This window comes from Balaenoptera musculus, chromosome 15, assembly GCF_009873245.2.
Source record: "Balaenoptera musculus isolate JJ_BM4_2016_0621 chromosome 15, mBalMus1.pri.v3, whole genome shotgun sequence".
Classification (NCBI taxonomy): domain Eukaryota; kingdom Metazoa; phylum Chordata; class Mammalia; order Artiodactyla; family Balaenopteridae; genus Balaenoptera; species Balaenoptera musculus.
This window is the reverse complement of record NC_045799.1, coordinates 71,352,302-71,368,469: the sequence shown is the minus strand read 5'-3', so window position 1 is coordinate 71,368,469 and position 16,168 is coordinate 71,352,302. Positions and strand designations below refer to the sequence as shown.

The window sequence follows — 16,168 nt, the reverse complement described above, 5'->3', positions numbered from 1 at the left end:
TTCCCAGGATGCCCTGCTCCTCCACCAACCAGGAAAAAGACTCTCCTCAGTGGGCGGGGCTTGAAGAAGGAGGGTCAGGCCAATGGATGAGCCGGGACGAGTCGAAACCTACGCCGATTGCGCCGAGTCTGACTGGAATCTTTGGCGCCTTGGTTTCAGTGGTGAATGTGTGATGGCCGGGTTCAGCGACCAGTGAAAAGGCGGAGAGGTGGATCCAGAGGGTGTGGGCGGGGAGAGGTGCTGACTAGCAGGCAGTTCGCCCAATGAAGGGCGGAAGCCGCTGGAGGGGGCCAGGCGAGTTGGCTAGAGGTGGGCGACTGTGGCAGCCGGGTGTGTGCCATGGCGGAGCCAGTGAGGAAACAGGGCCGGCGGTCCAGAGGCGGCGGTGTCGGCCGAGGGGCTCGGGGATCCCGGGGCGGCCGTGGCCGGCGTCCTGGCGCTCAACGGTCGCCAGCCCGGCGCACCCTGGACTCGGTGCTTGTGGACTTGGTCAGCGACAGCGATGAGGATGTCTTGGAGGTCGCAACGGCGCGCGGCGCTGCGGACCCGGCCGAGGTCCCGCTCCCGGAACCCCCCGTGCCGGCCGCGCCCCGGGACGACAGCGACAGTGACAGCGAAGGGGCGGACGCACGGCCGGCTGAAACCCCTCGGGTCTTGGTCAGGCGGCGGCGGCGGTTGCTGCTGGATCCCGGGGAGGCACCGGCGGTTCCAGTGTACTCTGAGAAGGTGCCCGCGGGTCCCCGAGAGGGCTAGCGCGGAAGGGCTGGGTTTAGAAATGTTGAGGGTAGGGTTCTAGGATTGGTCTCGGGAGACTAAACGGAAGCAGGGGCTAGGAGCCTTGGGGGCAGGATTCCTGGGGTTTCTGTAAATTGGGGAGGTGAAGGGGTTTGGAGTGTGCTGGGAGTTTGGGATTCCCAGGAGCTGGAGTGTCGGGGGTATAGAGAGCCTAAGGGTTTGGGATCCCTGATGGTTCAGAGAAGAGTTGAAGCACCTAGGGCTGGGATTTGGGGCATACTGGGTTTTAAGGTTGGGACCCATTGCTAAAGATCCAGGAAGATGGGGACTGGGGTCCATGGAAGTTCAGAGAGAACTGGGGGCTCCAGGAGGCTGGAGTCCCCACGTGGTAGGGTGAGCTAGGGGGCTGAGATTCCCAAGGATTCAAAGATAGCAGGATGGCTAGCAGCTTCGTAAAAAAAGGGAACTAAGCTTGCATCCTTACGGTGCATTAGGGAAAGGGGTGTCGGAATCAGAGTACTCCTTATTATTGTTAATTGAAGTGTAGTTGATTTACAATGTTGTGTTAATTTCTGCTGTACAGCAAAATGATTCAGTTATACATGTATGTATACACATTCTTTTTTATATTCTTTTCCATTATGGCTTATCCCAGGACACTGAATATAGTTCCCTGTGCTATCCAGTAGGATCTTGTTGTCCATCCATTCTATATGTAATAGTTTGCGTCTACTAACCCCAAACTCCCAGTCCATCCCTCCCCCCTCCCCCCTTCCCCTTGGCAACCACAAGTCTGTTCTCTATGTCTGTGAGTCTGTTTCTGCTTTGTAGATAGTTTCGTTTGTGTCATATTTTAGATTCCATATATAAGTGATACCGTATGGTAGGGTACTCCAATTTTGGATCCTGGGGAAGCTGAGCTCCTGAGTCCCTGTGGGAGGGCTGTAATGTCTACATCCTTAGGGAGGACTTGGGAGCTGGAGGCGGCCTGGGTGTGAGGGAAGAATCGACCCCAGTTTTCTCTTTAAGTGGAGGGAGGATTTGGGACTGATCTACTTTTTCTTTGCAGGTGAAAAGCAGCCTCCACCTCATCCCAGACCACATGTCCCTCCTGAAATCCTGCCCCCCAGAGACTGAGGAAGGTAAGGGAGGGCTTCTAGGGAGAGGTGCCCAGCGCTGGCCTCTCTGAGGAGACTTTCTGGAGTTTACATCCCTGCAGTTAGTTGTTTCCTGAGGCTCAGGGGAAGGACATGGGAGAGGTGACTCCTGCATCCTAGCCAGAAAAAGCTCCAATCCTGAAAGGAGCTGGATTGTTAACCAGAAGGCACAGAAAATGCTGTCAAAACACCCTTCTGCCAACTCTAATAGGCATAAGAGTGAGCTAATATACAGATTTCCAGGTGCCATCCCCAGAGATTCTGATTCTGTAATCCTGGGAGCAGGGCAGGGGGAGGTGTTAAGAATCTGTAACATCTTGTTACATCTGCAGCAAGTGTCTTGGGAACACTCTGGAGCCAGCAGGGTGTTCTTTGAATCTTTTCAGGGCTGCCCAGCCTTTGTTCTCCCTCAGTGATGTGATTTTTGCAAACCACTCAAGGGCAGTGAGTAGGAGTCAAGTCTAATAGGGAAGCGATCCAGTAGGCAAATGCAGACCCTGGACTACGACTTTTGCACCATGAGGGAGTATGGCAGGGTGATTAAGTGCTGATTTAGGAACCAGCAGGCCTGGTTTGAATGCCAGTTCTACCCCTTAGTAGCTGTGTGACCTTGGGCGAGTTAATCTCTCAATGCTTCAATTTCCTCATCAGCAAAATGGGGATAAAAAATGGACCTATGTCAAAGGATTTTGGTGAGACTTAATTAAAGAGAATATATAGAAAGCCCCCTCTTGGGCTACATACATGGTTTGCATATATGGTACCTGGAACAGAGAAGTGCAAAGGCACCTCTGTCCTTGCCACTCAAAATGTGGACCCAGGAGTGTTGGGTATCTTCCAGGAGTTTGTCAGAAACGCAGAATCTCAGGCCTCTGGCAGCTGCTAGGACAGGATTTCTCAACCTCGGTGCTACTGACATTTGGACTGGATCATTCTTTGTTTGGGGCTGTCCTGTGCCCTGTGGGATGTTTAGCAACATCCTGACCTCTACCCACCAGATACCAGTATCACACCCCAACCCCTTCCTCCCCGCATTGTGACAACCAAAATTGTCTACAGACATTGCCACATGTCCCCCAGGAGGCAAAATTGCCTCTGAGAACCACTGATCTAGGATTCATTATCATTGTTTTGTATTCACAGTTTTTATCTTATGGTTAATGATGATCATGTGGCAAGCAAATGGAAAAGAGCTTCTATAGTTTAGAATATTATACCTGATTTCCTTTTATAAGATATTCAAGTTAAAATGAGTGATTTAAAGGAAGATATTAGGGCTTCCCTGGTGGCACAGTGGTTAAGAATCCGCCTGCCGGGCTTCCCGGGTGGCACAGTGGTTGAGAATCTGCCTGCCAATGCGGGGGACACGGGTTGGAGCCCTGGTCTGGGAAGATCCCACATGCCGCAGAGCAACTAAGCCCGTGTGCCACAGCTACTGAGCCTGCGCTCTAGAGCCCGCGAGCCACAACTACTGAGCCTGCGCTCTAGAGGCCGCGAGCCACAACTGCTGAGCCCACATGCCACAGCTACTGAAGCCTGCGCGCCTAGAACCTGAGCTCCACAGCAAGAGAAGCCACCACAATGAGAAGCCCGCGCACGCAATGAAGAGTAGCCCCCGCTCGCCGCAACTAGAGAAAGCCCACACGCAGCAACGAAGACCCAATGCAGCCAAAAATAAATAAATTAACTTAAAAAAGAAAGAAAGAAAGATATTAAATAATACAGAGATATGGCAAAACATGGCAATGACACACGGATGAAATTTGAGAAACGTAGGCTCAGAGGGCCTATACTTACCTCTTTACCTCATTCCCTCCCTGCCCCACACCCCCTCCTCCACCCCGGAGTCACAGTCTCTCTGTGCCCACCAAACTGAGTATGGGAAGAAAATAAGAGAAATATTAGAAAAAAAAGTCATCCTTTGACATTTGTTTTAGTGTATGTTTTATAACATATATAATAGTATGTCCCTGTATAGTAAGTAGTATATGTGTATTAAGTAAATACCTATTTTCCGGGTTGTGTGCTCAGTGTTCTTCATTTGTGGGGTGCATGTGATCAAAAGTGAGAAGAGCATGCTTCAGTTGGGGTGAGCCACTTTCCGACTGTCCACGCTCGCCACTGTCTCATGCCTTAGCACGAAGCTCTGACACTTTCTTGCTCTAATCTGTCAGGCTCCAGTTCATCCTTCTCTCTGAGGTAGGCTTTTCCCCTTTGACTCACACCCCTTGAGCCCTTCCCCAGTGGTTGTGTGTGTCTGGGGCTCCCTTAGTCTCCTCCTGTCTCAGAACCTTCTGAAGCCCCTGACTTGTCTCTCCTTGGCCTCCTGCTGCCCTCTCTTGGCTAACCCTTTCCACTTCCTCCCACTCTGTCCCCAGAGGCGGACATGGCAGATTCCAGCAGTCCCCACGCTGAGGATTCCCCATGTCCCGATTCTCCCTGGAAGAAGAAGCTGAGGAGTAAGGATGGAGAAGAGAAGAAAGAGATGTTACTGTGAGTGAGGCGAGGGCCCTGGGGCCGCTGGAGCAGAAAGGGAGTTGGGGGGGTAGGCTGAGGCAAGCAGAACCCTTGGCTGGCTCCTCAAAGGGTAAGGAGAAGGGACGGAAGGAGTCTTGAGGCTCAGGTGAGGAATGAAGCTCTCCTTGGGGGGAAGAAAAGGTGAGCCCCCCTCAGAGGATGGCAGCGGGCCCTCAGGACCCACCAGGAAGTGGAGATTTCAGCTTTGTGTCTAAGAAAGTAGTGATGCAGGGGTGAAGGGTTTGGCTCTGCAGACTGCCCTGTGGTTCAAATCCGGCGGCTGTCTCTTAGCCAGCCTTTCTGTGCTTCAGTTTTCTCTTCTGTAAAATGGGGATAATAGTGGTGCCTGGGTCAGAATTTTGGGGTAAATTAAGAGTTAACCCTTGGCAGATAGTAAGTGCTTGGTGTCATTTGGATGTTATCAGACATTTACCTGGGAAGTAACTTATGGGAAGTAACTTATCTTAAAAGTTAGGCATTCTCCTCCCTCATGTTTGGGTCATATAAATATAAAAATTATGACTCAGGTTTTCCCTGTCCTTACCTCCCCCTGTCTTCCCATAAGATGGATGTCACCGGAAGATGCTCTCTCTTGATTCTCCAGGTCCCCCTCTGGTCCCCAGGGGTCCCATGAGGAGAGGTGTGGGGCTGGGGTCTCACCTCTTTCTCCATCCTGTCCCTCTTTTATCTCTACAGGGTTCAGGACACCTCACCTTTGCCTCCACCTCTGCCACGGACCAACAGCAGGAAGCATACTCGGGCACTCCAGAAGTTAAGGTACCAAGGGCAGGGGACTCTGGGCTGGGGTGGAGAGCGGCAGTATGGAGGGGGCCCACCCTGACTGACCCACAGTTCTTTCTGCACCCCAGGGAGGTGAACAAGCGCCTCCAAGATCTCCGTTCCTGCCTGAGTCCCAAGCAGCCCCAGGGCCAGGACCACCTGAGCCAAGAGGATGAGGTGGTCCTACTGGAGGGGCCCACTCTCCCAGAGAAACCTCGGCTCTTGCCGCTCAAAATCCGGTGCCGGGCTGACCTGGTCAGATTGCCCATCAGAATGGTAAGTACCTGAAGAGTCTGGGAGAAGGGTCCCAGGAACTGTCTATGGAGAGGCTGTGGTGTCTGGGCAGAAGGGACCGTGGCTTCCTTTGCCCATCCTGCTGTCTGGAGCTGCCCAGCGCTCGTTCAGCCCTGTGCGCCTTTGTGCTCACTGTTACCCTTGGGAGATTTTTTTCCTCCCTCTCCCCTCTCCTTCTGGCAAACTTCCCACCCATTTTCAAGGTTCCACTAAAACATCCTAAGAAGCTTTGCTTGGTAGCCCCTCCCCAGGGTGCATCCCTCCCTCTTTCCTTCCCTCGGACCCTGTGCTTCACTCTTGTGCTTGCTCTTACTGCCTTGGACACCCAGATGTCACTTGGTCATTCCGATCCCCCCTAGCTTCCTGATGAAGACTACTCTTTTTGTAGGGATGACTCCAATTCCAAAACAAGAATGATAACAGAAGTGACCATTTATCGAGCAGTAACCGTGCATCAGGCAAGCAACTAAGCCAGGGCTTGTGAACTGGCAGCCCGTGGCCTTATCAACTGTGCTGCTGCTGCTTCTTTTTTTTTTTTTTTTTGTCCCTGCTGTGTGGCATGCGAGATCTTAGTTCCCTGACCAGGGATCGAACCCCCCGCATTGGGAACGCAGAATCTTAGCCACTGGACCACTAGGGAAGTCCCATGCTTCTTCTTCCTTTGTGCTGTACGGTGCTTTTATTTATTTATTTTTTTGGCTGCACTTCACGGCATGCAGAACTTCCCCAACCAGGGATTGATCCTGCACCCCCTGCAGTGGAAGCGTGGAGTCTTAACCACTGGACCCCCAGGGAAGTCCCATGTATGAGTCACATGAACATATGAGTTCATCGCCAACCTTTGCAATGGGTGATTTTGTACCAGGGTCCAGATTTCTGGTTTCTCTTAAATAGGAAGATACAGTACCTGGCCCATATTCCTACATGGTACCAATCAGCTGGAACTGCGGAACAGCTGGCCTGTTTAGATGGAGCATATCCGGTTCTGGTTTGCCGCAATCCCCACCACTCCCTTTTTTCTCCTAACTCATGGCTGCTTCGTGTCTTTGTGTCACTTGCCTGAACCCCTTATTGACATGATTTTATTTTATGCCTTGCCAGGTAAATATGGTGGAACCCACAGATGAGGAATTCAGCAAGTAGTTAAGGCCAGAAACTGGGGGTGGTGGGGGAAGCACATCAAGGCAGGAAGGCCTCCTTCACTTCTTGTCCCCCTCCCAGTCGGAGCCCCTCCAGAGCGTGGTGGACCACATGGCCGCCCATCTTGGGGTGTCCCCAAGCAGGATCCTCTTGCTCTTCGGAGAGACAGAGCTGTCCCCCACCGCCACCCCCAGGACCCTAAAGCTTGGAGTGGCTGACATCATTGGTGAGAGGAAGGCAGGGAGGCTTGAGGAGGCTTTTGCCACAGGGAGGGGATATGGGAAGAGGCCCAGAGGGGACCCTGCTTCCAACCCACGCTTAGGCCTGGCTTCCCGATCCTGCCCCCCACAGACTGTGTGGTGCTAGCAAGTTCTCCGGATGTCGCAGAGAAGTCCCACCTCCTCCAGCTGCGGGTGCAGGGGAAGGAGAAGCACCAGATGCTGGAAGTCTCGCTGCCTCGAGTGAGTGGGGGAGCTGGCTCTCTGTGCCCCTTGCCCCGTGCTCTGCGGTCTCTCGTGTCAGTGGGTGGAGGATGGAGTTACTGCCCTCTGTGGTCCTGGGTCCCCACCCATCCTAGATAGTGGAAAAAGCCCAGTGTTCAACTTCCCTCCCCCTTCTGCTGGGAACCTGGCTCTGGTCTCCTAACTCCTCCTGGTTAAAGTCAAAATCACCCTTGGCTAGTAACCAATAAAACCCATCATAATTACAAAAGAAGTGACAGTCCCTGTGCTAAGGATATTTACTTCACATTCAGGATATTATTGAATTTCACAACAATCTTAGATGGGAAAGCACTGTTGTTACCCTCATCTAACAAATATGGAAGCCAACCTCTGTAGAGGTGGAATAACTTGCCGTATTAGTTTCTGAGAGCTGCTATAACAAAATACAACAAACTGGGTGGCTTCAAACAATAGAAGTGTATTCTCTCACAGTTCTGGAGGCTACAGGTTCGAAATCAAGTTGTCAGCAGATGAGACGAAGTGAGAGAGTGGCAATGACATATATACACTACCAAATATAAAACAGATAGCTAGTGGGAAGCAGCCGCATAGCACGGGGAGATCAGCTCGGTGCTTTCTGTCCACCTAGAGGGGTGGGATAGGGAGAGTGGGAGGGAGACGCAAGAAGGAGGAGATATGGGGATATATGTTTATGTATAGCTGATTCACTTTGTTATAAAGCAGAAACTAACACACCATTGTAAAGCAATTATACTCCAATAAAGATGTTAAAAAAAAAAAGATATATTGGACAGCAGAGGGGAATATAGCCAATATTTTATAATAACTTTAAATAGAGTATAATCTATAAAAATATTGAATCATGATGTTGTAAACCTGTAACTAATAAAATATTGTAAATCAACTATAAAGAAAGAAAAGTTGTCAGCAGGATCATGCTCCCTCAGAGACTCTAGGTAGAATCCTTCCTTGCTTCCTCCTAGCTTCTGGTGGTGGCTGGCAGTCCTTGGCTCACAGCTGCATCACTCCAACCTCTGCCTCTTTCCTCACATGATGTTCTCCCTGTGTGTCTCTCTGTGTGTCTGTTTTCTCTTACAAGCACACCAGTCCTGTTGCCTTAGTGCCCACTGTAATCGAGTATGACCTCATCTTATCTTGATCACATCTTCCAAATGAGGTCACATGCACATTTACCAGGGGTTAAGACCACAAGGTATCTTTTTTGGGGGACACAATCAACCCATAGCACTTCTCTAGGGTTATACATCCATTTCAATGGGAGCGCCTGGCCCCCAGCTTGGGTCATGCTCACTCCAGAGCCCGGCTGGCTTCCTCCTTGTGATTCATGCCTCCATCGTAGGTGAGGAGACTGGCTTTGGAGAACCTGCCTGACCCAGAGCCAACATCCCAGCCCTGGGCTCTGTGGCCCAGCTCCCGAGAGAGGAACCAGCTTGCTGCTGCCTTCTTCGGCCAGTTGCCTTTCCCTCCGTGGGCTCTGACTTGACTTGTCCCCTTGTCCTCCCTGTCGCAAGTCCTCTGTCTGTCCCTACAAGTTCTCCTCAGCCCCTCTTTTCAAATTCTTACATCCATTTTTTCCTCTCCATCCAGGATTCTCCTCTCAAGACCCTCATGTCCCGCTACGAGGAGGCCATGGGACTCTTGGGCCACAAGCTCTCCTTCTTCTTTGATGGAACAAAGCTTTCAGGCAAGGAGCTGCCGGCTGATCTGGGCATGGAATCCGGGGACCTCATTGAGGTCTGGGGCTGAAACCCCACTCCCTGTTTAGAGGCCCAGCTTGGACCTGGGGAGAGCGGCTGCCCCCTTTTGGCCCCATAACGGCTAGCTGAAACTGAGGTAGAACTTATCCTCAAGCTGAAGCAAAATCAAGGAGTGATCTTGGACCACCCCCGCCCCGCCCCGTCGACCCTGGTTTCAAGCCGCTTGCTACCTGATTAGGTGTGTGGTGGTCCTTGCTGCCCCGGGTGGACTGTGGCTCCATCCACAGGGTGTGCTGAGTTTGGCAGTCCCCTGGGACATGGAGACGGTATCCCTTACCCTCACCCTTTCCCCTCCACCATCACCCTTTCCTTTATCGAAATGTCTCTTTTATGAAACTGCTCCTATTGAAAGAGTGAGTTGAAATCAACATGAAATCCCTGGTATGGGATTCCAGGCCTGGGATTTATGCCACGTCCAGGACCAGCAGTGACCTCAGTGTCATTGGGGGGTGGGGGTGAAGTTTGCTTGAGGCACATACAGGGGTGTGGCTCCTCAGCCTGCAGGAAACTAGATGATCAAGCTCACACATGCATTAGCTTCAGCGGAGGCAGACGATGGGTTATTCTTTTGAAGAATATAGTAGATTCTCAGGCTTGGGTGTCTTCCTCACCCCAGGACCCTTTCAAGCCACCTTCCTGATGCACACACTTTATTTAAGGCATAATTGAGCACCTTGAGCCTTTTGGTTTTGGGTCTCACGATTGCAGTCCACGCAAGGCTTCTCTGGTTTTATGGCTTTTCCCCTTCCCTCCATCCTCTCCTGTAAGCGTCCATTTTAATGTGTTGATTACATGTCTTTGAATATGAATGTATCCTTGAAAAATGCCATGTTGTATGTGTGAATATACTTTTTCCACATGTAGTATTATCCTGTAGATCTTGTGCTGTTGCTTTTTTCACTCAACCTGTGTTGCTTATGCTACATCAGCTTTATTTCTTTGAACTGCTCTGAGGTATTCCGTGGTGGGTGTCAGCTGCATTTTGTTTACACATCTGCTAAGTGGTGGACACCTTTGTGCCTCCAACTCCTCAGCATGTATACAAGGCCACGGTGAACATCTTTTTATGTGTCCCCTTCCATATTTTGTGAAAAGTTCTCTGGCAGAGGTACCCAGGATGGGAATATGGGTCAGACAGGTTAATTTCTCTATTTGTTTTTAGAATGGTCATTGACCCTCCCACATAAAGCTTCCTATTTCTTCTTATCCTCACCAGCACTTGCTACTGCCCAACTTTCTAATTTTTGCTGGTCTGTTGGGTGTAAAGTGGTGCCGTATTTTAATGTACATTCATCTGATCACCAGTAATTTGGGGAATTTCTTTATATACCTGTCAGCTTTTCTGGTTTCCCTTTGTGTGAATTGCTCAGTTTCTCATGGGGGCTTCCTATCTTTTTTTTTGTTTACTCTCAGAAGTTCTTCGTATATTCCTGGGCAGTTGCAAAAAACTCTCAAAATGGCAGTTGTGTTTGTATATTCAGGGGTGTCCTTCACTGAACAGAAATTCTTAATTTTAATGTAGATGAATTAACTATTTTGTTATATCATTTGTTGCTTTTTGATTTCTTATTTAAAAGTAGTTAAGATATTTTACATTTTCTTCTGTTAGTTTATTAGCTTTTCTTTCACATTTAGGCCACTAATATTGGGCTGAAGTCCAGCCAGTACACACTGGTATGTGCTGGCATCTGCTTTGCATGGTCAAATATTTGTTCTCATTGGTTGATGCCAGGCTGTACTGGCTGCTGAAATGTTGAATACTACTTTTAAACTATTTGAAATTCACCTTTGTCTATGAGATCCAAGTTTTAGTTTCACCATATAATGAGCCAGTTTTCTCAGCACCGTCTACTAATAAAGCCGTGAATTTTCCACTGATAGGTGGTATAATTTTGGCAAAAGCATATCACTCTCTTTAAAGAGTTTTTTGTTGGAATGTGGTATTCCTTTGAACTTATAATGTGGGAAATATAGAAAGAAAATTTTTTAACATTTAAATAATCCATGATATGGTATAACTCATTTTTTTTCAGATATTTTATGTCCATTAATAAGTCTGAACACATTAAAATTAAAATATGTTCAATCTCAATAGAATAAACGGGAATACATTCAACTTGTGTATATTTGAGGATTTCTGTCTCTCTGTCCTTCCCGTGACCACCCGCCCACATGACCCCTGTGGCTGAGACCATTTGCTGTCCCCTCACACCTATTCTTCCTCCTCCAGGGTAACAGAACCCCTGGTTTTTATTGAGAAGGAGGCTTTTTTTTTTTTTTTTAAGAAACATGTTGGCTCTTTAAATTTATTTATTTATTTATTTGGCTGTGTTGGGTCTTCGTTTCTGTGCGAGGGCTTTCTCTAGTTGCGGCGAGTGGGGGCCACCCTTCATCGCGGTGCGCAGGCCTCTCACTGTCGTGGCCTCTCTTGTTGCGGAGCACAGGCTCCAGACGCGCAGGCTCAGTAGTTGTGGTGCACGGGCCTAGTTGCTCCGCGGCATGTGGAATCTTCCCAGACCAGGGCTTGAACCCGTGTCCCCTGCATTGGCAGGCAGATTCTCAACCACTGCGCCACCAGGGAAGCCCAACCCCTGCTTTTTAGCAAAAGACAGAGAGTTCAGAATGAAGACAGTGCTTGCCAGCCTCCACTGTAGCCAAGCGTGGCCAAATGCCAATTCAGAGGAAGGCGTGCGACTTCCAGGACACGTCCCTAAGCGGGCAGTGTGTGCCCCTCTCTTTGCCTTTCTTCCTGCTGCTGACTGGAAGTGGAGCATCCCTACTGACACAAGGTGACCTTGGGGAAGGAAGCCATGCAGGGCAGGACAAGGAGAGAAGGCGCCTGGGTCTCCGCTTCCATGCAGCGTCTTACCAGCCCTGCACTGCTGACCTCTGGGCTTTGGCGAGAAGGGGAACTTCCTGTCTTGTTTAAATCACTGCTATTGGGTGGTTATTCCCTGGTGGTCCAGTGGTTAGGACTTGGCACTTTCACTGCTGGGGCCCGGGTTCAAAACCTAGCCAGGGAATTAAGATCCTGCAAGCCATGTGGCTATTGGACGATTTCTGTCACTTGTAACCAAACCCCGTTCTAGCCCCCCAGTATGTTGCTATCGCAAGCAATATTGTGGTGACCCCGAGTGGGATTTTTCTCAGGTTTATATCCAGGAATGGAATCACAGATCATTGGATGTGCACCTACCCATTTTCTCTTGAGTACAAGTGACTGGACCTCTTTATAAATCCATTAGCAAGTGCTAGAAGGTTCCAGTTTCCTCTTATCTTCCCCAGCGCTTAATCTGGGGAGGATACGGGAAAGACCACTCATTGTAAAAGGATTTGCATTTCTTCGATGATGAGAGTGAATATTCATCCTTTTGATCAAAGAGATTGATCACTCGTCAGGGAATCTTTCTAAAACTCCCCTGATTAGAAACCTTCAAAACTTTAAGGAGCCCTGATCTGGTGCCACATACCAAGCTTGGCACTTTTCCTAATCTCATTCATCCTCAGAGCAATCCTGGGAGGCAGGTGTTATTATTCCCATTTTACAGAAGAGAAACAAGCTAAGATGAATTAACCTGTCCCAGACCGCACAGCCACGGAATGCAGAGCCAGACGGAAAACCAGGTGGGCCTGTTGAAGACTCAGAATTCTTAACAAGACCAGTGCTTCTCAGAGCTTCAATGTTCTCACAAATCAGCTGGGGAGCTTGTGATGATGCAGATGGGGGATCAGCACTTCTGGGGTGGGGCCTGAGATGCTGCATTTCTAACAAGCTCCTAGGTGTTGCTGCACTGCTGAGTGGCAAGATGCTATTTTCCTTTTTTATCCTGTAGCTTCACACCTTTAAAGCCTACCATGTCCCAACCCTTGCCATTCCCTCCATAAAGCCCCCCACAGCACTGGCCACATTCTCTGTTGTGTGTCCCACCTTAGCCTGGAATAGGTCTAGCTCAGGACAGTCCTGAGCTGTCTTTCTTGGTCTATGTCTTTCCTCCCTACTAGACTGTAAGTTCCTTGAAAACAAATACTATATCTTGTTCTTACCAAAGATCCCTAGCTCTGTGTCTGACACACAGTAGTTACCTAACAAGTGTTTGTTGAATAAATAAATAAGTTCCTCATCTCAAAGAATCCCACTACCATCCATCCCATCCATCTAAGTTTCACTCTTTTTTTTTTTTTTTTTTTCCGTGCCACACATCATGTGGGACCTTAGTTCCCTGACCAGGGATCAAACCTGGGCCCCGGCAATGGAAGCATGGAGTCCTAGGAGTCCTAACCACTGGACTGCCAGGAAATTCCCTAAGTTTCACTCTTGATACCTCTTTCATGCCCATATCTTCATCGCCAAATCAACTTAACTGCCCCAAAGCAGTTCGCCTCCCTCCCTCTGTCCCATCCTGGTACAAGCCATCACAGCCTGCAGCCTAGTGCCACAGACACCTGATAGATTGCTTTGCTGCCCCTCTGGACCCTTCCCATCCAGCCAGAGTGATTTTCTCAAATGCAAATCTGATTCAAAATGAAGGAAATACTTAAACATGGCCTCGGCCCTGCCCAGCCTGCTCCCTGCCCGCTCCCCAGCCAGCCTCCCTCTCTCACTGCTCTCCACACTGCCCTGCTTTCAGACCCTTGTGTTCATTATGCTGCCTTCTGTGGCAGGACCTTTGCACATGCTTTCTGCTGCCTGGACTGCTCTTCTTTCCCTCCTGGAAAGTCAATGACTGCCCCTCCCCCGCATCTGAGGTTTTATTCAGGGACTTACTGGGGACTATAGCCTGGGAGACAGCCTCTCAGATAGCTCTGAAAAACTGCTCCAAAGAGGTAGGGGGTGAGGCCAGTTTACATGTAAATATTTTGGTCAGGGAGTACAAGCAGTCAGTATACATTTTGGTAAAAGATTACTGCCAGTCACAGAGAGCAGTTTTCTCAAGTTAATGGTTATAGTGCTTTTCTATGTATGGGAAGATGCAAGAAGTGGGGTTCATTAAAATTCTTCGTGAAATGCATATTAGCTACCTAAAAGCCTGTTTATCCAAAGCACAGAGCATCCTGTTATCCTTAATTTCCTCTGTCTGGAGCAGAGTGCTTCATCCCGTTACCTGCTTAATCTCTTCATCTGAAGCACCGAGTGCGCTGTTGGTCAGCGGCTGCAGCAGGTTAATCTTTGTAGACTTGGATGTTGAGCAAAATGCTCTTTACTCTTCTTTTGTTTGCAGAGCTCAGGGACCACTTCCTCAGAGAGGCTCTCAAACCTCCCTGACCAGGTCAAATGTCCCTGTTATCAGGTCCTTATAATACCCATATGCCAGACTTCTTTTTTGTGGCACTTGTCATGGATGAACTTTTTTTTCCAAGAAATTCCACATGTACTTATATTTCACAAACCACAATTTCCAAAGCAAATAGAGCAAAAGTTGGGCTCCAGTTGAAACCAATAGACCTGTACAGACATATTTATTTATCTGAACTTAAAGGAATTTTAATCGAGAGATACATAAAATTAAAAGGCACCTTGGGCGGCGGGTGGGGTGGGGCGGACTTGCCTGGTGGTCCAGTGGTAAAGAATCCGCCTTTCAATGCAGAGGACGCTGGTTCGATCCCTGGTCAGGGAACTAAGATCCCATATGCCGCGGCGCAACTAGGTCCTCGCACCACAACTATTGAGCTTGTGTGCCTCAACGGGGAGAGACCACATGCCGCAAACTACAGAGCCCATGCGCCCTGGAACCCACGTGCATGGGTGAAAGAGAGAAAACCCGCACGCCACAACTAGAGAGAAGCCCGAGCGCCACAACTAGAGAGAAACCCAGACCACGTGCCATAATGAAAAGATCCTGCATGCCTCAACAAAGATCCCGTGTGCCGCAACTAAGACCTGACTCAGCCAAAAAAAAAAAAAAAAAAAAAAAGGCACCTGGGGGAATTCCCTGGCGGTCCAGTGGTTAGGACTCAGCACTTCCATTGCAGGGGGCACAGGTTCGATCCCTGGTGGGGGAACTAAGATCCTGCATGACATGCAGGCGTGGCCATAAATAAATAAATAAATAAATAAATGTCACCTGTACTTGGGGAAGAACCAAATATTTTCCCCATTTGCCAAAACCAATTAGCATCAAAATATTTGTCTTTATAACCAGAAAGTTTTATTTTCATTATTGTCCAGAGGTATTGTGTTTGGACTACAGATCTACAGGTTTTTAATGTTTTTTTAGCTTAATGGAATTTAATTTACATGCCTAAGCATTCACTCATTTTAAGTCTACAGTTCAATGAGTTTTAGTAGATGTCCACAGTCCTGCAAACGTTTCCTGGTGCCTGTTTGTACCTCCTCCTCCCTCTGGCCCCAGGCAACCACTAATCTGCTTTCTGTCACATTAGTTTTGCCTTTTCTGGATTTTATATGAATGGAATAATACAGTATGCAGTCTTTTGTGTCTGGGGTCTCTCAGTTAGCACAGTGTTTATGAGATTTACCCATACTGTATGTATCATTGAGCAGTGTTCCACTGTATGAATATACTATTCACCTGTCAATGGATACATGGGTTGTTTTCATTTTTTTTGGCTATGACGAATAATGCTTCTATGGACATTCACATACAGGCTTTTGTTTGGACATGTTTTCATTTCTTGTTGATAGATATCTAGTAGTGGAGTTGCTGGGTCATATGGGAAGTGTATGTTTAATTTTTTTTTTAATTAATTTATTTATTTTTGGCTGCGTTGGGTCTTCGTTGCTGCGCGTGGGCTTTCTCTAGTTGCGGCGAGCGGGGGCTACTCTTCGTTGCTGTGCACAGGCTTCTCTTGTTGTGGAGCACGGGCTCTAGGCACACGGGCTTCAGTAGTTGTGGCACGCAGGCTCAGTAGTTGTGGCGCACAGGCTTAGTTGCTCCGCGGCATGTGGGATCTTCCCGGACCAGGGCTCGAACCCGTGTCCCCTGCATTGGCAGGCGGATTCTTAATCATTGTGCCACCAGGGAAGCCCTGTATGTTTAATTTTTAAAGAAACTGCCAAATTGTTTCTCAAAGTAGCTGTACTCTTTGCATTCCCACAAACATTCATATCATTTCCAGTACTTTATCAGGGTATTTATTTCTTTATTTAGGCCATGCCTTGCGGCATGCAGGATCTTAGTTCCCACCCAGGGATCGAAAACGTGCCCGCTGCAGTGGAAGTGCAGTGTCTTAACCACTGGACTGCCAGGGAAGTCCCAGTGCGTTTATTTTTTTAAGCTATTCTAGTATAGTGGTATCTTAATGTGGTTTTAATTCTATCTTCCATAATGACCAATGGTGTCAT

At 48.7% G+C, this 16,168-nt stretch overlaps 1 protein-coding gene across 1 annotated transcript; it reads left to right on the top strand.

Moving 5' to 3' along the window:
• Positions 1 to 216: 216 nt before the first annotated feature.
• LOC118881914 (nuclear factor of activated T cells 2 interacting protein) lies at positions 217 to 9,727 on the top strand. The gene is made up of 8 exons (XM_036827267.1): positions 217 to 726; positions 1,805 to 1,877; positions 4,271 to 4,385; positions 5,106 to 5,186; positions 5,279 to 5,465; positions 6,705 to 6,849; positions 6,975 to 7,084; positions 8,696 to 9,727. Exons 1-8 carry the CDS (start codon positions 340 to 342, stop codon positions 8,852 to 8,854), a joined length of 1,257 nt encoding a protein of 418 aa, XP_036683162.1. The 5' UTR covers positions 217 to 339; the 3' UTR covers positions 8,855 to 9,727.
• Positions 9,728 to 16,168: the final 6,441 nt, after the last annotated feature.

What these genes read in the sequence shown, in the direction of transcription:
- LOC118881914 (XM_036827267.1), top strand. Translation starts at nt 340, where the DNA reads ATGGCGGAGCCAGTGAGGAAACAGGGCCGGCGGTCCAGAGGCGGCGGT. An exon ending in CCCCCCAGAGACTGAGGAAG is followed by an intron (nt 1,878 to 4,270) that starts GTAAGGGAGGGC and finishes CTCTGTCCCCAG; the next exon opens with AGGCGGACATGGCAGATTCC. An exon ending in TCAGATTGCCCATCAGAATG is followed by an intron (nt 5,466 to 6,704) that starts GTAAGTACCTGA and finishes TCCCCCTCCCAG; the next exon opens with TCGGAGCCCCTCCAGAGCGT.